The 17,923-nt window shown below is 39.3% G+C and overlaps 3 protein-coding genes across 3 annotated transcripts in view; 1 reads left to right on the top strand and 2 right to left on the bottom strand.

The window, feature by feature from the left end:
• Window positions 1-335: 335 nt before the first annotated feature.
• On the top strand, window positions 336-1,698 carry LOC135479691 (galactose-3-O-sulfotransferase 2-like). Its single transcript, XM_064759595.1, has 2 exons — window positions 336-355; window positions 543-1,698. The coding sequence occupies exons 1-2, from the start codon at window positions 336-338 to the stop codon at window positions 1,696-1,698; spliced, it is 1,176 nt and encodes a 391-aa protein (XP_064615665.1).
• Window positions 1,699-6,598: 4,900 nt separating this feature from the next.
• LOC135479692 (galactose-3-O-sulfotransferase 2-like) lies at window positions 6,599-7,732 on the bottom strand. The gene has a single exon (XM_064759596.1). The coding sequence runs from the start codon at window positions 7,730-7,732 to the stop codon at window positions 6,599-6,601; it is 1,134 nt and encodes a 377-aa protein (XP_064615666.1).
• Window positions 7,733-11,740: 4,008 nt separating this feature from the next.
• The window catches only part of LOC135479693 (phospholipid-transporting ATPase IF-like), a 69,609-nt gene continuing 63,426 nt past the window's right edge, over window positions 11,741-17,923 (bottom strand). Inside the window, exon 31 of the mRNA XM_064759597.1 lies at window positions 11,741-15,770. The gene's annotated coding sequence lies outside the window, so the exon portion shown is untranslated. The remainder of the gene's footprint in view (window positions 15,771-17,923) is intronic.

Here is a 17,923-nt window from a genome sequence, read left to right on the forward strand (position 1 = left end):
TCCATTTCTATTTCTGAAATACGGTAATGCCTTTTCACACTTCCAGTGAAAAACTATTAATCGTACATATAGCTCCAATATGTTCAAATATCTTTGAAAATGGATACATTGAGCTACAGTTCAGTGCAAAGTACAAATTTTATGTCCTCATAATTTTAGATTCACAGTACACTGAATAGATTATGTAACTTCAAAACGATAAAATTTTTTTTTTTACTGTATCTCAACAAGGTAGAAAAACAAAGCGGATTCGGCTGGAATTAGTTTTTTTTTACTATAGCTCAAAAAGGTTACAAATATAAACAAAAAAAAAAGATTCAGAATCACCCGCTGAAATGAAAGGGGGAATCCTCAGGTATCTCGCCAGTAATCAGTGGTTTACAATCGTAGCAGTTTAAAGTTCTTTAGCATGCCGTTAAGCAACAATCAAATAAATTAATATACCCCAAACATGAATACGCCATCTAAAAAAGGTTTATATGAATACGCCATCTCTGAAATAGATATACTGATAAGTTTTCAAATGTTTGTTTACTTTGTAGGTGTCGGATTAAGTCTGTATCGGCGACATTAATCCTCTGGGCAGTCATCGCCATTTTGTTGTTGATGTACTACGGATCAGCCGTCACAAAGGACTGGAATTCCTCTGAGTTGTCTTACTCTAAACTAGACAGCCAGGAATCACAGCGAGACATAAGAGAGCCGACGCAAGCCAGAAGCTCCGAAGTGCGCAGAATCGTGTATATTCGGATTCCCAAAACCGGAAGCAGCACCATGACGATGTTAGTCTGGCGATTTGCCTGGGCCCGGAACCTCAGTGTGCTAGCCGTGAATCCGAAATTTGAAGGCACACGAGACCGATTGACCCACAAGATGTTCTTCTTACCTCCCCCTGGGCAGAAGTATGACGTCATGGCTGAACACGTGCTCTACAACAAGGAGTCGTTTTCGAATTACCTGGCAGAGGACGCCGTCTATGTGACCATGCTGCGCGAACCGTTCAGTCTGCTTTACTCTACTCTGTATTACGTGCCGGCATTTCAAAAAACCATCACTGAAGTGAACAAAATCGAGGCTTACTTGAAAAATCCGGCTAAATATGACAACACCGCCATTATGGCTGGTCGCTCATACACCAAAAATCCACAATCTTCTTTTCTCGGACTCAGACGAAGAGATTTCGACAACGAGGGGAAAATACAGGAGCTGATATCTTCTATAGATCGCGATTTCCCTGTGGTTTTGATTCTCGAGAGGCTGGATGAATCATTAATACTGCTCCGCAGAGTGCTAAAATGGCCCATGAAGGACATTATCTACTCGGTGGAAAATGTGAACTCGGCCAAACCAAAGCTCAAAATCACGCCTGAACACCGAGAAAAGTACAAGAAATGGAGCCTGGCCGATCACAAATTGTACAATTTCTTCAAAAAGAAATTAGAGGAATCCATCGAAGAAGCCGGACCAGAGCTGCAAGAGGAGCTCGCGGTGTTCAGGAAGTATAAAATGGATATCGCTAGGTATTGCAGATTTCAAACCATAATGGATGAGGATATGCTGTTTACGGAAAGTCCATACAACGAAAGATTTTCAATCACGAGAAAGGACTGTTCCCTGATATACGTGGAGCCTCTAGTTCTAATTAGTAACATAAGGAAACGTCAACATGCTTATCCGTTTCTTAGCCCGTCACTTTAAACAGCCTGCCTGGATTTAACTGAGGGGAGCTAAAAGCCGTGTACCAAAGATCATTAGGTGCCGATTTCATAAAGCAAACATTGAAAACATCAATACAATACCCTGCTTTTTTCCACTTAATTTGTCTTAAAATAGCACTTGTTATATGAGACCTTTCAGTTTTATCTCCTACAGTGCAAAATAGTAACTTTATATGACCTTTCAAATTTTGACATTAAAACTGGCCTTTGGAAATCGGCACGTGGCTCTGATCACAACTCCACAAAAGGAATCTAATTGTTTAAAAGGTGAAAATCTAAAATGGAATGACCAGCAACCATTTTGTAAAGAGATATATACGCAGTATAGTTCTAGGATCAGCCCAACCCTAAAAAACACTTTCTGGAGCATGATTGCGAATCGACTTTGTGCTTTAAAGTATTTTGCTGTCTCAGAAGCCAACGAGCTCGGACGGTACAACTTTTCAACAAATCACGCCAGTTATACAAAGCACTGGGAACCGGAGGCTCACAAACAGTGTGTGATGTGACGAATAGCAGCCAACATTTTTTTAAATACTGCACGTTTTTGATTGTTGCATTGGGGGAATTTGAGTGTTTCGCTGGCTGAGATCATCCGTGCCGTTCTTCGTTAAATACGTAATTAAATTTGTCATATGCTGTTTCTCTTCCCAGCTGCGAAATGTACGTACTAGTCCCGAAGGTTGTATTGCGTACCTCTTTTTGGTCATTATTGTGGCAGTACGAGTATTCAACAATGAACAAACCGGAAAATGGGTCGATGCGTGACGTCACCGGTTTGAACCATACATTCCTCCGATGTCAAGTAGCTGACGTCATTGAGATCTGTGCAATTCTTGTTATTAGTCATCTATAGTATCCTACAGACGGTTCTATGTACGCAGGTGAAATGAGACACTGGAGTGGAAGTACTGATAGAAGTTTTCGCGCTGGAGAGGATTTAATGCTTGAGAGAACTATTTGAAAAATGCGCATGTGTGTATGCCACAACATAGTATATTACGTCTCAACATAGTGTATTACGCATGGGTTTACAAATTAAATCCTTTTGGTTACTGTAAGACAAGGAGGCTATCGGTAATCGACATTGAACGCTTAACAGGTCACAATGTATAGGTTGTCATACAACTGTTTCCGTCTGGTTCAGTCTTGTCTGGAAAATGTGCCAGCAAGAGCCAGCAACTGGATGAAAATATCTGTCTTCTCGAGGATGTTGGAATTTTTTTTTATATCGCTTAGAATATCTTCAGAATCAGTTCTGTGCATCTCGAGTGAAACAATTTATTTATGTATGGAAACAAAACATGAACAGTGTCCACTGTTTGGCAGTGAGCCAGGCTATATTGGTATGGATTATATCCCATCAATATCACTGCCATAAATTCGATGCCCAGCTGTGTACAGCGTGTTCATCAAAAGCAATTTTAATTTGTATGTATGGCAAATATAGGACTCGCTATGACAGGTTTTATTGTGAACACATCAGACAATTTAAACACAGCTTTTCAGTTTTCTTTTTTTTAAAAAAAAAGGTCATTTGTGATTTCTTTTAAATGTAACCCTTTTCTGCCGAAAACTGCTGTTTTCTTTAAAACTGTTCTGAGTAGTTTCATCTGATAATACTGGCACGCTTTCTAACGACGCATCTAAGGCGTTACAATACACAACAGACTGAACACACCGTATACCGTTCAGTAAACAGTAGTTTATGAGAGAAACGGTATAATTCCTTAAACAGAAAAAGCCTTTTCTGGGGAAGCTGAAGAAAATATTTTTATAAATCCGAGTTTCGTGAACTAAACGTATTCCATGTAAAAGCATCTTTTTGGCTCCGCATGGTCTCGCACTACATAAACAATAAGGATACTTAAGCGTTTTATGTAGGTCGGGATCGCACAGTGTCAGTCCCTTTCATGAAGTGTTTTATTCATAATATATTGTTGCACCTGCTGATACGTTTAGTCTTCAAAGCCGTTTGTTCATTGCTTCATGTGTCCTGAAGTATACATTTATCCTGATATTATCATAGTACGCAATGCACATTTTTTCCATGGAGCGAAATTAAGCGCATGTATAGTCCTTTGGGAATGGTCCTATTGTATTTTGTCTGGTTATAAAATTTTATATTTGTGACAAATATTGTATGAAAATGGGCTTTGCCCGCCTATATTAATTTCTTTGAAAATATTGTTATTATTGAACTTTTGTGAAATTTACCAGAACATTTTATATGCATATTTAATAAATAATTAACAAAAGTATATTGCATCAATTAAAACTTGCTCGTTGCTTAATGGTTATCTCTATATACTCGGTTAAAGAAGCTCTCAAAAGAATACAAAGTAATAAATGATGGGGCTTTTTAAGCTGGTCCATCGCCCGACCTGCCCCGTTGACTTTTGCATCTTTTAAATTGCTGTATTACTCTTTAACTCTTTAGGTTTTATTGTGAACACATCAGACAATTTAAACACATGTTTTCAGTTTTCTTTTTTAAAGAAAAAAAGTCATTTGTGATTTCTTTTAAATGTAACCGTTTTCTGCCGAACACTGCTGTTTTCTTTAAAGCTATTCCCAGTAGTTTCATCTGAAATACTGGCACCTTTTCTTACAACGCATCTAAGGCGATACAATACACAAGTGATCGACCCACGACCATCCGCAGGTTGCTGACAGACGTTCCCACGTACGGCAGTAGAGGAAGCCAGCATGAGCTGGACTTGAACTCACAGCCACCGCATTGGTGAGAGGCTCCTGCTACCCCTTGTGCCACGGAGTCGCCTCATATCGTTATAAGGTCATCGGAGTTGCTGCTTTCAAGTAAGCCCATCACAGTTACTACTTTCAGTAAACCCGTTACAGCTATTATGCCCAGTAAACCCAAACCTGGTCCTTGCTTTCAAAGGAAACAACGAGAATTGAAAATTTGTCTTTGGTTTGTGATGTGCAGAAAACGTAAGCAAAAACGCTTCAGTTTCTACATCGTTATATTCCAACTGTAGTTTCGAGTTTTTGCTCCCATCAGGAATGTATCAAGTATAATAAGAATTATACGTGGTAGAGCAAATCCGGTCTGTTTATAACTCGATGTAACTTCTGTACATCTATCCGCAAATGGGTAAAAATAATCCAGACTAAAATATACAGACAATGCGCACATGTCACCCTTCCATATAATGGTACAGGACGCGTGCAAGGAGACCTACTAGATCCATATTTGTTTACATTGTGTGGGGAAATACTTGGATTAATGATATTAAGAGAAAATGAAGACGTTCAAGGTATCGCTTTAAGCAGTACAAAATAAATTTGTGTGCTGATGGCATACAGTTAACCCTCAACAGTTCTGTCACTTTCCTCAAAACCTTTCGGAGTTTATTGAAATAATTCTAAAACGTTTCTCGCCTAAAAAAAATCAACGCCGCTTGGATTTCACATTTTTGGAATTAACATATCGACATCAAATGATATATGAAATTTAGAAAATAAAATAATTAGAAAATATTGTTATGTGAACGACTGCCGTCAGCTTCTAAATTTAGCTGGCCACTTTTGACATATGCTTAGTTCAGGGCCTGCTGTCTGCCTCTGCCTTAGAATGTTCCAGAATACCCTCAGTTCGGGGCCTTTTTGTTTACAACAAGTGTTCAAGAATTTTCTTATTTTAGAAAATTCCACCAATCTATATAAGACCTATGAAAGCAGGTCAAAGGAGGAGAAAGGAGATTTATTGAGAGTTTTGGATGCTTTCGCCTTGTGTTACTTTAGTATTCATAAGAGGGAAAATCCACAGTATAACTGAGTGTATGACGAAATATACACAAAATTCCACAGACAGGGTCCGTGTACTAATAAGCACTGTGTACACAAGAGCACAAGTTAAATATACAAGTTCAGACTGAACAAGTGCTCGGGGGAGATAGGGTATAACAAAGCCAGAGGCTATAAAGACACCAAAATTCAGCACAAAAGGCCAAATATGTAACACACAGCGAAAGCATCCAAAACTCTCAGTAAATCTCCTTTCTCCTCCTTTGACCTGCTTTCATAGGTCTTATATAGATTGGTGGAATTTTCCAGAATAAGAAAATTCTTGAACACTTGTTGCAAACAAACAGGCCCCGAACTGAGGGTATTCTGGAACATTCTAAGGCAGAGGCAGACAGCAGGCACTAAACTTAGCATATGTAAACAGTGGCAAGCTAAATTTGGAAGCTGACGGCAGTCGTTCACATAACAATAGCCCAGCCAAAGATTACACATCTATTTTTATTGATGTAGCAGTTTCATATGCTACAGCCACCACTAGTATTCTGACAAAATGCAAATACAGACCAATCTATTTTCATAACAAAAAACTGGCAGAAATTCAGAAGCATAAAATTTATTTATTTATTTATTTGTTTATTCATTTGATTGGTGTTTTACGATGTACTCAAGAACATTTCACTTATACGACGGCGGTCAGTATTATGGTGGGTGGAAACCGGGCACAGCCCGGGGGACAGAAGTATAAAATACATGTGAGACAACTGATGAAAATGAAAACTTGATTGAATGTTTGGGAATGTGTATCTATATATAGGCGTCAAAAAACGGACGTTCCGCGTAAAAAATCGCACCAATAGTCCTTTCATTGTAAATAGACAACTGAAGTACATGTTGCATTTGACCTGTAAATCTTTGGTTACAAGCGCATACAGATGGAAACTGCAGGAATCTTTGACGTCTACTCTGAAACATTCCCACTATTTGAACTCTAGGCCTTATTTGTTAACTAAAGGAACTAAAGCAATGTTTAAAGTGTGAGCACATGAAAGTCTGATTACGTACTGTAACTAAGCACTCACCTCTAACAAACAGCGAACTGTGTATGGCTCTCAAAGAGACGGACTTAAGTAAGGAAATGAGTTTTGTCGTTTCCGTATGCTGCTTATTAAAACCAATGGTTCTACAAAGATCAAAGAGCAATCTTTCCTGGTGACTGAGAAAGCTTCGTTATACCGGCTCTGAGGAATCCACAAAGTTTCATCAGTTATTGTTCGAAACCGACAATACGTAGTCACGTCCCCTTTGCATTTTCTGTAAACATCCAGTTCGTCTTGAAATTCCGCACCGCCATTTTGAATAGCTTTTTCCAGCTTCGCTAGAAAATAATCGTACAACTTGTGATCCGCAAAGCTCCAATTCCTATATATATATTTCTGGCGGGGATTAAATCTCAACTGTGGCTTATGGCGATTAACATTGTTTATGGAGTAAATTATGTCTTTCATTGGCCATTTCAAAATCCGGCGCAGGAATACTAGTGATTCGTCCAGTCTCTCTAGAATCATCACCAGCGGAAAATCACGATCCACAGAGGATATAAACTCGTCTATTTTCATCATGCTGTCGAAATCCCATCTTTTTAACCCCAAGTAAGATGCCTGGGGATTCTTTGTATATGATCGATTTGCCATTATACCAATGTTGTCGTACTTGGCGGGATTTTTCAAATAAGTTTCCACTTTGTTTTCCGCGGTGATAGTTTTTTTAAACTGAGGTACATAGTACAGAGTTGAGTATAGCATACTGAAAGGCTCACGCAGTAATGTAAAGTAGATAGCATCCTCAGCGAAATACTCAGCGTATGACAACTTATCATAGAGCACATGCTCGGCCATGACGTCATACTTCTGTCCATGGGGAGGTAAAAAGAACATCTCGCGGTTCAACCGTTCTCGCGTACCTTCAAATTGAGGTTTCACGGCTAGCACAGTTAGGTTTCGGATCCAGGCAAACCGCCATACTAATAGTGTGATCGTGCTACTGCCAGTCTTCGGGATACGAACGTACACGACCCGCCGGACCTCGGACACCTTGGGTTTTTTCCGCTCCTCTCGGAAAGTCAGGATTTCCGGATTCTTCGCCCCAGAAAGTTCCGTAAACGTTCGTCTTGTAGAATTTCCTGAGTATACGACAAACCAAAAGCTGACAATGAAGAGCCACCCGCCGACCGCCAGGAAAAGCATCTCACGTATTGCCCTACAAAATGCAGAAGATTCAAACTACGCTGCATAAATAATGCTAATATTTAGAGATTCAAATTTAAGTGCTCTGTATTGACTCCTATCCACCCCCCCCCCCCCCACACACACACCTCCCCGCGCCATCCAATTATTCAGAACAAAGCGTCATGCCCGATGTTCGTATGACACTCGCAGACCATGAAGAGGCCTTCCATTCGATATTCGCATGACTCATTTCCACACCATCTTAACCCACCAGCTACCAGAAGAGTATTTGAGAAATGATACATGAAAAGCTCACTGATACCATGTGAGAGATAGTTAGCAACTTTCAGTGACGCATGGAAGACAGTCCTTGTCAAATTCCAAACTCGCAGGACGTGCATAATTTTCACGTCGAACACAACTATGTGTTCAGTCGCCCTTTGATTACAATAGTACATAAAAGCACTAAATTGATGGATACACATACAGACGTGGATGTTCATTCAGTCCATAGCCTCGGATAATTCCGCGGAATTAGATATAATTACGACAGAGATCCTGAAGGATGTGTTCGTATTTTCAAACAAGATTTTATTGTACCATATTCCTTAAAACGTATGTGCCGCGCTCCCCGTTCGCTTTTCATTACGGTATCACTAGGCAAGCTTGGCCTTTGGAACGTACGCAACACACATTGGCTGGTTTAAGCTTAGCCTCACCACCGTTGCCCTCGCGGGGAACTATTAGAACAATCAACAAATTAAATTGTTTCAAGTGTTGGCTAGACTCACTTTGAGCATAATTTAGATAAAGAGAATGGCTGTGTATTATAGTAGTATTAATAGAAAGAAAGGTTGAGATAATTTTGTGTTTTCTGGCATCACTTCCTGACTCATCACCGTAACCTCAGTGACCTTGGCGTTGTTCAATATTTCTGTACAAAATTTGCTGATGATGGCAGTGATGTAAACGGTACGTATAGAGCAGCACATGCGCTGTAAGGAGTATGGTATTATACTCACTATATTTTACTTTAGAAACTTAGTCATTTAATGGAGTGTTGTTGAAATACTAATTTTGAGTCAATAACTTGTGAGGCAGCCCAACTAACCAAAACAATCAACGTATTAGACCCTTACCTCACTTTCATCGTTGTCGTCTATCAAGTTGCCCAGTGGAAGACAATCCCACCTGCCGATCTGTCTGTCACGTACACGGATATACTCTCACTGATCTCGAGAGAGAGAGAGCATCACCGGGGAAAGGAAGCGCGACTGACGCTTATGCCTAGAGGCTATTTCGCCGTTTAGCCAAAAAGTTTCCATTATTTGACATTGCTGCACCAAAGTGTTTCTTGGTCTTCTAGCCGAGGCTCGTCTTTAAAACGTAATGAGAAAACAGCACTGGTGCACCGCCTAATACAACAAACAGCACTGGTGCACGTATGTTACTAATCCCACCTATAACTGCAGTCAGATTTCAGTACAGCCCCAGCCTCAGATTTCTGTATGATCTTTATACTGAATAAAATGTGGTCTAACCCCCTGGTATTGTGTGAACTATTCATAACTTGTTATGCTAATGATCCATACGATCGGGTTATATTCTGTATTTTGTGGGAATATCAGTAAAAAAAAAACGACAAAAACATTCATTTTGTGATTTATAAATATCACCAAAATGCGACGCTTTTTTTCTGCTTTGACTTTGACATAGAAAACCTGAATACAAGTGGGTCAACCATAGTCTTTTTGAATGCAGAATTTCTTTTTACATCTGTATAAGTATAAATTGACAACGACACCAACAAACCGACTTCGCCCCTATAATGTACATGTAGTGGCTGAGGGATTTACTCTGTGGATCACATCACGATTTGAAAACGGGTCTCCTGATCCAAATAGTCTGTGTCAAAGAAAATGTTCTTATCTAACATCTGTTTACAACCTGCAAACTATCATTACGTGGCGTAACGTTTTAAGATCTTGGCACACTCATATTTACAGTTAGCACTTAGCACTTCAAATCTACACCACAAGTTATTGATGGAGAGCACAAGTGTGTCAAGGGTACTCTATCAAACTCCTTCAGTCAGTTTCTTAAATTCCACAGTGCGTGAGAATACCACACTATTGTGGGTAAGTATAGACGGAGTGTTCAGGATCTCTGGCAGTCTATGTCATAGCCGTGTCTAACTCCGCTGCATGGGGGTTTTGTGCACGTTTATTACGTCAACATGGTGATCTTATGAACATTTGCCGCCAAACGCGATTGAGATATTCATGTTTTTATTCGATCAGGAAATTATCCACAGGCTACGAATTTGAAATTTGAATTGGTTGACATACCTAGAACGTCCACTCACTTCCGTCCGACACTAAAAACTGAAGATTCCTTCCCTCTTGCCTGTTACCAGTTTTAATTGCAATTTACATACGAGCTGTGAATTGACGTGTTGATTCAAAGCTAAAGTCAGCATGAAGGGGATAGTGCAACAACTGGTTGACCCGTATCAGTATAATGGCTCGGGCGGGGCGGCTTACTTGCCTTCGTTAAGTCGTCTCAGTGAAGCAGCATTAGATAAAAGAGCGGTGGAAATCCGTCCTGCTACAAGGAGGCACATTACAGGTACATGCACCCTAAGGATTCCTTCGTCGTCATATGACTGAAAAATTGTTGAGTACGACGTTAAACCCCAAGCACTCAATCACTCACTCAAAGCTAAAGGTTATCGAAGCCTCACGGTATCCTGGATCCATCAGTCGCTGACACAATGAGGAAGGCGGAGTCATTGAGTGCAGGTTAAAAAAAAATACTTTGGACGATGACAAGTCGATAGGGAAAGGGAACATTTTTAATTCCGACATATAGAGGTAAGGTTATGGTCCAGATCACGACGAGGCCATGGCATGCACTGAGCCGTCTGAATTGTACATGTAATAGAGAGAAAAAATTGTGTTCTGTTTCCTCGACGTTATAGTTGTGAATATAAAATCTTTTTAGAACTTGCCTCCATTCAAACGTCAACGTTCTTCGCAAAACGTTTTTCAGTACGTAAAAACTGGTGAGTTCGCCAGAATTAAGCTTACGGTACTAAGGTAAGACGTATATCACCACGACTAGCAGCAGGAACAGCTTTTCATTGCCGTCCTTATACTAGTAAGGACTTATACTCCTTTACATATAGTTGTATAGTGTATAGTTTCTTTTCCCATCAGTTGTTAGGATTCAGATCAGGAGATCCCAAGTTCTAATCCCGCAAAACCATCACACTTACGCTCGGTTCGACATCGAAATGCTGAAGGAAAAAGACCTTCCTCCATCTGGTTTGTTTTCGCAATGTATGTATGTATTTACGATTGGGGTTTAACGTCGAAAACAATTACTCAGTCATATGACGATGAGAGGTCATTAGGTGTGTGTACATATATGGTCTTCCTATGATAGGGCGAGTTCATGCCGACAAAGTGCTGCCACTGAAATATTATGTCGGGCAGACCAAATCATGCCGGGTACTAGACATGACACTCCACCCAGTCAAATTACACTAACGCCTGGGCAAGAAGTCGGGCCTCCTGGCTCTAACCTCTGAGTGCCATTTCTGAAGTCTTTGGTTAGATCTCCGGGTATCTCGACTTCGAGCGGATGCTCTATCCATTAGGCCACCGAAGCGGTTATCTACAATGTAGATCTAAAATTGACCTTCAGTGAAATGTAGTCCAGTTCCTGAAACCTTAATATCTCTCGCGTTCTAACATAGAGTCCATCGGCTCAAGCGCCTGTCCTAGTGGCAAATGGTATTTTTCTGACACCATACAACAAGAGGTAAAGTGTGGGCGGGCCTAGACCCTGCTCATCCCAGTGACGCGGAGCGCGTGCGTGCCCCAGGCCTAGTTTAAACGTCAACATGGCGGTCAGCCGCCAGACCGTCACGTATCACCAAAGTCGACGTTCAGTTCAGGCCTTGAGCGCTTGTCTACAATAAAGTTTAACATTTAAAAGGAATGTAAGGCCAACCAGTTCAAATGAATTAAGGCAGTTTTATTTACTTATACGCCTACAGAAAGGCGTGCATTTAATGCAGAGCTGAGGAACTATGTACCATACACAAGTGCATGAAAAATTCTTCAAAATATAAAGCATGTAGTCATAGAAACGATTGCTTCTCTATACCTGAGCAAAAGGTGAGTGATATGAATATAATCATGAAATGACTACTCACATCTAGAACGAATAATGACTGGATATGAACAAATGATATACAGGCTATGACGATATGGATGAAGCCCAGGCTGGTCTACATAAACAATAAGTAGCAGAGCTACTCTCACATAAGTAGGCATATTGACCATCTTTAATGGACCAAGGGAAGGGATATCACTCTTATTGAACCGAGCTAGTTCAGAATCGAAACATGGGATACGTAGGCTACACGTAAATGGAAAATTCCACGAAGCAATTTTTTAAAAATTATTCGTCACGATACCTATGAAGTTTTTAGTACAGCAAGTTACAATTCTAACCCATTTTCCAGCTGGCCACTTTTACCAGATGGTTAAACATTTTAATTTCTGGAGCCCGATGATCATCTCTAAAATCGTATGTGTAATATTGACCCAAGTCAGAAATGGCTTAACTGTTGAATTGATTTCTGTACAGATGCATGTAATGCATTACCAGGCTAAAATCCACAAAGCCAGTTTTGATTTAAGTCAAAATTTGGAATACAAATTACCGGTAATCAAACTTTTATCTTCCTGAGCTTGGAAAATTGCCATATGTTAACAGTCTAAATGCAGACTTAGTGAAATACGCTTGTCCTACATGGGGAATGTAAATTAGGTCACGGACCTTGTATTACTGGGGGGGGGGGGGGGGGGGGGAATGCCAAGCCACAATGGATGAAGTCACCGTGAGTTAGTGACTTTATAATCAGATTGGGTCCAACATGCCACTGTTTAACGACAATTAAAGTAACACCTGATAAGTATAGGAGCCTACATGTTCATCAATGGCATTTAACTCCACCGGCTACATAATAATTAACATGCTTAAACAGTCGCAGCTGCCTACAAAATGGAGTTTACAAATGAAAATGGCAACAGAATGATAAAAAAAAAAAGCGATGGAAACTGGGACGAATATACAACTGTTATGTTCGTCCCAAAGTGAAACAAACAATGAACATCTCAGAACTGAACACAACAAGTGTCATTTGACTCACACCTAAGCCTTACATATATTTTCTCACTGGACTAAGAACTGTTCTCTCTAACTAGCACGTGTGTGATAAGTTGTTGAGTCGACATGCCAAACTCTTAAATTCACAACGAGAGTGTCCAGCACTGCATGGGGCCTCTCTTACGAAGCAGTCGCAGCATGCACCGAGTTGTGATGTACGTGGCAACATGTCGTCATGGTAAATGCGTTTTAATCTAGCGTAGTAACAGCTCTAAAAGATGTGTATCAGGTCATTAATGCATGATTAGATCAGTTGAGCCCGACAAATGCAGTCAGAGCGACAACGCTCAAATCTGGCCCTCACAGATATAGGTGACCCGCATCCTTGATGGAAACTCCATCTTTTTCAAATAAATATACGCAATAAATAGACACATGTTCACCAAATTTTTCTACATGTTGGCAAGAATATTATTTTCATGTGACACATGTTCTCAATTTTTTTCTTGTGTGTGTGTGAAAATGTGTCATTCTGGCTTTTCAGACAAATCATTAGAACAGTATAAAGACGTCACAGTTCTCTGTGTGTGCAGTACACAATCCTACTTTGTTCACCATTACTGCATAAAAAAAACCCAGCTTAAATGCATTTAAAGCCAAGAAATAATTTAACATCCATACAAAAATATTATCTCTTCATTTCCTTGCAAAAGTCCTTCACCGACACACAAGTGCTATCTTTCCAAGAATAGGTTAATTGTAAGTAGGTCAAGAAAACAGGTTGCAAATGACCTAACCTCGAGTCACCTGCACAGTAATTTGCAGAAGCCCCCCCCCCCACCCCCCTCTGTCGTAGCACCAATAATACATGTACATGTAAGTATTATTTAATCTTCAACATATAAACAAGTACATGTATACAAATATACTTATATTGGTTCAAAATATATTAAACAGTTCTAAAGGACAAACGTTAACCGCAGACTGGTAGAAAAATACACAACCTTTGAATATTAGTCAGAATCAAGTCCAGTCAACAGGACGAGAAGAGAGAAGAATGGTGGGATGTAAAGTTTATGAAAAAACCTTTGTACAGAAATTAAAGATGGCATTTTTAAATCATCTTAACAACAACCATTTGAATAAAAACAATGATCACAACACCATTATGCATTCTACATGTACATGATGGAATTTTTCACTCATGATTCCACATCAGTCAGATAAACACATCAAAATAAATATATAACACTTCATATAAACATCAATATAGCTGTATACTTATATCTTCTACATACATTCATATTTATCTTCTACATGGATATTTCTCTCATAAAGACATATTTTCACTGAGCAAAACATTATTTACAATGTATTGAGCAAGTACACACTACATAGCACACTTTCACAAAACTTCATAACTTAAGGGTTTCACATATATTTTCTTGTGTTCCGTTATCACTTTGGCCATCATTATGTTATGTACAAAAAAAAGTACATCGCAATAAAAAAAAAAAAAAAAAAAACTTACAGAGTTTTGTGAAATTGGCCCCCTGAAACTTTTAACTCTTCTTAGTCTTAGGTACTGCGTAGAACGTCTGTACAGCCTTATCCAAACATAGAATTTTTATTGCAGACATCAAATCATTTACACAATTCTCATGAAAGAAAATGTTTAAGGACTTTCAAGGGCCTCATATCATATATTTTACAGTACATCCAATGACCCTTCAGTTTCAGTACAAACCCTCCATTTGGGGATTAATGGATAGCATGGTGCACATAGGTTACTTATTCGCCCATTTAGAACATAATGCACAGTGATATTGATCAGCAAATACTTCAACAAACTGGGTACCTGGTATTAATATTTATCACTTTAATATTTATCGTATTAATCTTTATTTATTTGATTTGTGTTTTAAGCTGTGCTTAAAAATATTTCACTTACATGATGGCAGCCAGCATTATGTTGGAAGGACACTGGGCAGAACCCGAGGGAAATTCACGACCATCCGCAGTTTGCTGCCAGACCTTCCCACGTATGATTGGAAAGGAAGCCGTCTGGTGAGAGGCTCCTGTGTCATCGTGTTAACTATACTCAGTGTTAAACACACCACCAACAAATTAATTGCATGACAAGCAGTATTATGCAGCAAGATATAAAAAGTAAAGGCTAAGAAATAAACACCCTACAAAATTCACATCCTCTTAGTTCACATCCCTGGTGAACTGCCGCAGAAAAGACGAGAATGTGGACAGAAGACAATAAAAAATAAGTCATTTCTTTTTTCACTTCAGCAAAATATCCACCGGAGACATAGCTGATATGCAAATGCTTGGACATCTCTGTGAAATTCCAGGTGTTAGTCATAAAGAATAACCAGGTCAATAGGTCAGAGATACTGTAAATTTGGGGCAGTAGGTCAACAACTACTAGAACAACAATACTGCCATCCCATAATTACATCACTCCTTATTTATGCTGTTCCATTCTTGGGTAAAAAAAATGGGTGTGAAGATGCCATATTTATTATATGCTTTGCATGACGTGCTGTTTTCGAGAGTTGCTTAATTTTGGTGTTACACAAATTGCGTTTTCAGCACCTCAAAGGACTCCTTTCCTCACATACCATGTATGAACAAGGCGTGAGCCCAGGTTTTACCAACATGGCCTTTCAACAAACCATCAAAATGACCCAATTAGGTTTTAGGGCTATTGAAAGATGCTTCAGGAACAGGTCTCTCTGCCAGCTGCCTTCTAATATGTGCAAAGGTCCGAAATATGCAGCGGTCTCTAGAGTCAGCTTCCTCTTCACAGGGGGAGCCACATCCCTCTTGAGCTCCTGCAGATGCAAACGGAACAAGTTGGTTCCTACAAAATCAGAACAAGGATTTCTCAGAGCATGTAAAACTACAATCTTGGAACATTGGGACAAAATGTGGAAAATTTAACCAGGCAAACATACTTGGTCGTGTCTTTGAACACATTTTAGTTTTCTTTTTACTTGATCATTTCATTGGAGAATACTTTGAAGACAAAGCTCAACACTACAACATTATCTGTATCAACAACCAGTACAGTCAAAACAATCAAGAAATTACTTTTTACCATGCATTTTCCATTTCACACCTGGTGTTCAACAGAAAGCTCAAGAATATTTCAGTAATATGATGGCTGTAAGGCAGTGTGATTCATGAGTGGGTAGAAACCAGGCTGAGCCCAGAGGCAATCAGCACACCTCAGCAGGTACCTGACAAACTGCCTGACGTTAAGGTGCAGGTGAACTGACAGGTGCTAGATTTGACCCTGTGGTCTCCTTGCCCACCAGTCTGTTGTCGTTGAAGTGAACTCATGATCCAGACTGCCAGACTGAGATGGACCAAGCGCACAAACATCAATTATAATAGCCACGTTTACTGTATTTCTCCTACATTTTAGCTTTAAATCACACATTTTGCATGATTCTGAGTGATTCATCATATTACAGGCCACTTACAGAGTATTTTTCGTGAAATTTGACTGTTAAGTCAAAAGTGGCTGTGAATATATGAAATACATGAACACTGCAAATGTACATCTAGAAGCATCTTATTTTTTTTTCCCCCAATCCATATTAGGAACTGAAATTCCTAATCTAAAATCTTGAAGCATTATTACATTTTAATGAGTCAAAAGCATGTTAGCAGTTAAATGTAACTAAATTATTAATCAAAGTCAGTCAAGTGTCTATTAGACCAATGCATGCAGAGTTCTGCCAAAATTCAAATGTTAGTCTATTCATAACATATCAAGAAATAGTACCTGTATTTACCACCGATCAAAAACGAATAGTTCATTTTAGATCAGAGGCTAATGGTGGTACTTTTTTCTTAACCTAGACCACATTTAACTTTTTCCACAATCCTTACCCACAGAAATTACCTTTTCAGCATCACATATGAGGTTAGTAAAGTAGTTCAACTGAATGTGTATAATGTATACATTCTACACATTTCCATTATCAACTAACAGGCAAAGCCTAAGCAGCCACAGTAAGCCAAGCTTGATCACATGACCAAATAAAAAGCAAACTGGCAAGACCTACTATCCCCTGTCTTTCCTGTAAAACTTCTTCACCGATATGACTAACAAGTTACATTTTAACAAAAATTATGAGACAAATTTTCACCCTTTTTTCAAAAAATTGTTTTTGACATTTGTATGTAGCGCGTCAGACAAGGGAGGTAATCCATGTGATACATGCGTATGGATTGAACCCATGTTGATTAAAAAGAAAATGTAATTCAACTCTCAAAAGAACACACTCATTCATGGCAGGTTCTGAGGGCTACTGTTTAAGCACTGTCATTTTAGTCTGTATTACAACAACGCCATAGCAACAGACTTTATAGGTCAATTCAGGTTATTCATCTATATACATAGATCTGGGTAAATTTTCTCCTCATGGTTTCTGAGATTCCAATTTGGCCTATACATACAGTTCATACATATACCGGTACTCATAGTAAAGCCACATATGCTGAAGTTCCACAAAATACATAAAATGCTGATATATATTCTTATATACATATATAGATATATGACATATGAAGTATATGCAAACGTATAGTGGAACTGCCATGACAGCCTTTAGCATTCTGATCCATGCCCCTTTGCTTGTTTTGCACTCTTGACCACAAAAACTTCATTTTAAACTCGAAGTACTCCCGTTAACGTGCTGTTAGAGGGGTAAACAAGTTATGAGAATGGACACTGGCTCTTGGTGTTGACAGAGTGAACCAAGCAGCTTGGTCAAGCTTTCCATGTACATACATGTATATCTCACACACACATGCTTTTCCATGTACACATGGTAAACACACAAGCTTTTCCATGTACACACGGTACACACACAAGCTTTTCCATGTACACATGGTACACACAGAAGTTTTTCCATGTAAACATGGTACACACACAAGCTTTTCCATGTACACAAGGTACACACACAAGCTTTTCCATGTGCACATGGTACACACACAAGCTTT

The sequence above is a fragment of the Liolophura sinensis genome, chromosome 12, assembly GCF_032854445.1.
Source record: "Liolophura sinensis isolate JHLJ2023 chromosome 12, CUHK_Ljap_v2, whole genome shotgun sequence".
In the NCBI taxonomy this organism is placed as follows: domain Eukaryota; kingdom Metazoa; phylum Mollusca; class Polyplacophora; order Chitonida; family Chitonidae; genus Liolophura; species Liolophura sinensis.